The sequence below is a fragment of the Nannospalax galili genome, unplaced genomic scaffold (genome assembly GCF_000622305.1).
Source record: "Nannospalax galili isolate Female #2095 unplaced genomic scaffold, S.galili_v1.0 scaffold204, whole genome shotgun sequence".
Lineage (NCBI taxonomy): Eukaryota > Metazoa > Chordata > Mammalia > Rodentia > Spalacidae > Nannospalax > Nannospalax galili.
Genome location: NW_008350959.1, coordinates 650,819 through 655,671, shown reverse-complemented (window position 1 = coordinate 655,671; position 4,853 = coordinate 650,819). Strand labels below are relative to the sequence as shown.

The window sequence follows — 4,853 nt, the reverse complement described above, 5'->3', positions numbered from 1 at the left end:
TTCACGTCAGGTGCTCTACAAACAGTCCTGTGTGCCCATCACAATGACCCCTCTGTAAATGCTCACATGGATCCTCTGCTCATTTTGCACCAGAAGAAATCAAAGCTGTGTAAAACCTGACTTCCCAGGAGAGACGGATGCGTGGGGGCCAGGCTAAGAATTAAAGACATGCTTTCCACCTTGCATGTGACTCTGGTCCCCTGATAGAATTAGGTCTGGAGTCATTTTGGTCTTTATCATCTAGGACACTGCATCGAGCAGACACAAAGGGCCTGAAGACAGATGGCAGTGGCCAGCAGGGGAAGTCCAGTGAGAGGACACCTATCCCCTGCCTCGCAATTCTTCCTCTAGGCTGGTGGAGGTACAGGGTTGGGTGCCACGAAGTCTGCTCCTCCCTCATAGATCTCCACTAACAGTAAGCTTGGTTGCCTCCACACCTTAACCTTGATCATGAGCTCCTCCACAGAAGGGAGAAGGGAGAGTGAGGGAAAGCACTCCTACCGTGCCTGAGCTACACAGCGGCTCAGGACTGGAAGCTGAGGTCAGCTTCCTGCAGGAGGTTGTTCATTTTCCTCTCAGACTTGCCTCCAAAGGAATCTGAAAGATCAGCTTGCCATTTCTCCTAAAACTATGTTATTGAATAGAAATATTGTCTAAGGAATACCCGCTCAACATTTTTTCTAGTGCCTACAATATTAATTTATTAACAATCATCATAGTTTATTCATTACTTCCTCATAAATGAATTCTTTCTTACCTATAAATACTTAAGATTCACTCATCTGTGTTATGTAGATACTGTTACTTCTATTTCACAGAAGGAATTGAGGATCCAATCACTTAAACTAGTAATTCACAGCTTTCTAATTTCATTCAGCTCTCAAAAATCCAAATCCTGAGTTATTTCTTTAGGACTTCCTTATGCTTTAAAGAATGCCTGGAAAATATTGGTCAAAACCCATTTACATTTCTAATGATTGTAAAAACACAGTTACTAAATATTAAAGAATTAGTTTCTTTGAATCCACAGCCTCTACCAGTGACACTAGATTTTTTTTAACTAGTGCCACATAGGATAAACTTACTAGTTCATTAGATCTAATTGCCAAATTTAAAAATCTGAGGGGAAGGAATGATGAAGTTTGTGCATTACTCTTTACAAAAACAGTTGCAATAAGCTGGATCATTAACTAGGTCCTGCACACTTCCTGGGAGCTTATTATAGGCAGTCCTCTGAGTGGGAACACGACTCATCAAACACAATGTAGCTTTAGCAGAATCTCCAAAATATGTTCTGTAGGAATATTTGTTAAATGAAGTCACATAATAAAAACTCACCTAACATTTGAACAAACCACAAATTCTAAATTTCTGATGTTTTTATTGTTTTCACCATTTTTGTTCTAAGTAAAAGTTGACAGGTTTTTGGCATCAACTAAAACCCAAGACAGAGCAACAAATTAACAGATCAATACTAATTTTTTATTACTTCATGTCCACATTAAAAAAGCTATCAAGACTCCATTATCATGTCAGAATAATGGGTGTTTTGTAGCTCTGTGCTACACGTTTTAAAGTATATTTGGAGTTCTCAGAGGACCACAGAGTAAGAATAGAATGCCATTTTATCTGAGTTCCAGGCCCTTCCATAAACTCACCCTTATGTACATCATCCCCACACATTGTAAATTCACTTGTTTCTTCCTGAGAAAAATCCAAGCCAAAGTTCTGTCAGTGAAAATGCAAACCCACCTTCATTCTTGAAACTCCGGATGATGTTGGCAGACGGCATGGAGGTCCTGTCCATAGAGAATTTGTTGTAGAGTTCCAGCATGTACTCTGGCGGGTCTACCTTGGCTGAGTTCTGCAGAGGAATGTCTGACAGGTTCAGTGTCTTGAGAAACTCATCCTTCATGCTCTGCAGCAGCGTGTTGAAGTCGACACCATCTTGCTCTGTGAAGACATCATCGAAGAACGGCATGTCTTCTTCTAGAGGCGACTGCTCAAGGCCCATGATGGGCCTGCCAGAAACAGAGTGAACCACCAGGCAGAAGACAGCGCTCAGCCTAAGGACCAGAGAACCCATGACTCTGCTCAAGCCCCCAGGCCAACCCAGGAAGGTTTAACTCCCCTGGGCTCTAAGTGGCAGTTTTATCTTGCAGGGTGTCAATGTCTTGTGTCACTGAACACAAGTATGGAAATTCTTCCCCTCTCTCCCCCTCCCCCTACCACTCTACTCCCCCACCAAAAGTCAGGTTGCAATAATTGGGTAACGAAATCCCCTATAGGGCCTTTCTTATCTCCCTAGTGTAAACTTGTACACCAGATTTTGTTTCTATCTTGCAATCCCTTTTTCTCTTAATGAGCATTTTGTAAACATTTCCACATTCTGACACTGGTGAGAGATAGGACAATTTTGTCTTTGCAAAGTCTCTGCTACTCTTCCTTTCATTTCACTTCCTTTTGGTAGGAATGTCTGGATTCTGTGTTTATAGGGTTCAGTTTTACACATGTGTACGATAGATACTAAGAATCAACACAATGCACATTAATGGTGATGTATATTGACTCAAGTGATCAGGGTTTACATTTCTGAAGAGGGACTAAATAGCCAACAGTTTCAAATTAAATAGATATAAATGATTTATATAAAATTTTTAGAGGCAAGGAAGAATAGGCTTCATGGTCAATAGCCTTTTCCTCCAGATTTGATCAGGCTTAAATAACACGGGTGCCTGATAACTATAGTGTCAGAATGTGGCACTGTGTTGAGCATTTGTCATCATCTAATGCCTTTTGTCTCATAACTCTGTTTTCACTCTCAATATCTGCATAGACCACTGAGGTTCCATAACTCGCTGAAAGTCACTGAGCTACCCAGTGGAGATACTGTGGTTAAACCAGGTAGACTGATTCTTGTAGAAAAGATCTTAGTTGGAGTAACCACTAATCCATTACATCAGGTATGGGTAGCAGTACTAACTAAACCTCAGCCCAGTCCTGAACCAGACAATCAGCGAGGACTGGACAGGGAGTCCAGGATGTAGACTTCAGGTCCTGTGCTTCTGATACCAGTTACTTATATGACTAAAAACTCTGCAAGTTCATTCCCAAGACAAAATCACAAGCTTCACCAGGAGCTTGACAAACAGCGTTACTCAGCAGATGAAGAATGCCAAATATCTTGGTATGGCAGGAAAAAATACCTGATAGAATTGATTGAATGTCTGGTTTAGAAACAACGAACCTGGATCATACTGTCCACATTAATTTGTGGCACTAGCAAGCATGATGCTGTCCTAGTGACTCTATAGCCAGCTCCAGGGGGTAACTTCCTGCACAGCCAGCAATACTGGACTCTCTTGGACTGCTCAATGTGTTCCCTATACAACTACCCAGGCAGCTTTGGGCAATGCTCTGAGAATTGTGCCTAAATATTTGGTACACTGGAATACTTAGTTTCTTGGTTAAATTTTTCCACACTTGCCCTAATAGGTTAGCTACACCATCTCCATTTTCTATTTTCACTCCATTCCACATGTTTCAAATCACCTTTCTCATCTTCCTAGTATGTAGGATTTTACTGGGTTTTTGTTTGTTTGTTTTTTGGGTTTTTTTTTTTTTTTTGAGCTGCTATGGTAAGTTTCATCTTGCTTAGAAGCTGCTTACTGTCCACTTGTCTGGCAGTTGATTTTAATTCAATGTTTTGATTAATGTTTCTGCTCATGTAGCAAAAAGGCAATTACAGATTGGAAATAGACCGCACCCCAAAAGGCTCGCAAATGAATAAAAGTCTCAAAGCCATGGCCCACTCTGTAGGTAACACACTTTAACACAAGGTCTCTGAAGGCATGCCAGCAAGGCCTCTGTATCGTGTGCTGACCAGAACAAGCACCTGCTTATCTTCACATACACACATGTCAACGCACACTCCAAAACTCTGAATGGTAGGCATGTGTGCACAGCTGCCCCAAGGCAGCACAGCAAGTGGCTGCACTCCAACTCCCAGGGTGCACCCATTTCAAAGGTCAGAGGACAGACACAAACCCCACAGTGCAGAACTCTAGCTCATCATACCTCAGGCAAAAAAAAAAACATGCAATAGAGATCTCACTGGCTTCCCCATATCTGATGGCAGAGAAGCTACTGAGTTAGACATTTGGACCATTTCTCCACCAAAATGTTTATGTCTTTAGCTGATTAAAAGATAGACTAGGCTTTAACACTCTTTCTGTCACCACCACCCCCACTTCTGCAATAATTCCTGAGCCATGGGAGGCAGAAGTTTGATATACTAAGTCACTAGGAATCAGTTTAATACTATTTTGTAGAAAACTAGTGTTAGAATCTCTCCTATGCCCTATGACCTGTCCAGCCTCAGATTCCTAAACCTCTTATGAATGCAGGTATGGATTCCATCCTAGGAAGCAGACCCGAAGTCCAAGTAGAGAGTGGTTGGTTACTCCCATAATATTTGTGCCACTATTGCGCCAGTGGGCATATCTTGCCAGGCCAGTTGTTGTAGTTCATAGGATTCACAGTTGGGTAAGGTTAATGATTATTTTTTTCTTCACCTTCCAGCACTACAAAAGCCAGCCAATAGTGGTGAGGCTCTAAAGTCAGCACCAGCTTGATTTCTCCTTGTTTGTTCTCCAGCTCATATATGTAGTGTCTTCAGCAATAAGATCTTACTGGGGAAGTTCTGATGGGCAACCAAGAGGAGGGGCAATGGCCAGTATTGTTTGAGGGTCCATAGGATCCCTGACCAACAACTTGTAGAGAAGGAGTACATTCCTAACATTGAAGTTTGATTTTGTTAGCCTATGATGTCTAGTAGGGACAATAACTCCCTG

At 41.8% G+C, this 4,853-nt stretch overlaps 1 protein-coding gene across 1 annotated transcript in view; it reads right to left on the bottom strand.

Moving 5' to 3' along the window:
* Bmp10 (bone morphogenetic protein 10) overlaps window positions 1-2,242 on the bottom strand; it is a 6,467-nt gene extending 4,225 nt beyond the window's left edge. The window contains exon 1 of the mRNA XM_008848060.2: window positions 1,753-2,242. Within this exon, the coding sequence (XP_008846282.1) occupies window positions 1,753-2,086 (334 nt within the window). The 5' untranslated portion in view covers window positions 2,087-2,242. The remainder of the gene's footprint in view (window positions 1-1,752) is intronic.
* Between the last annotated feature and the right edge of the window lie 2,611 nt (window positions 2,243-4,853).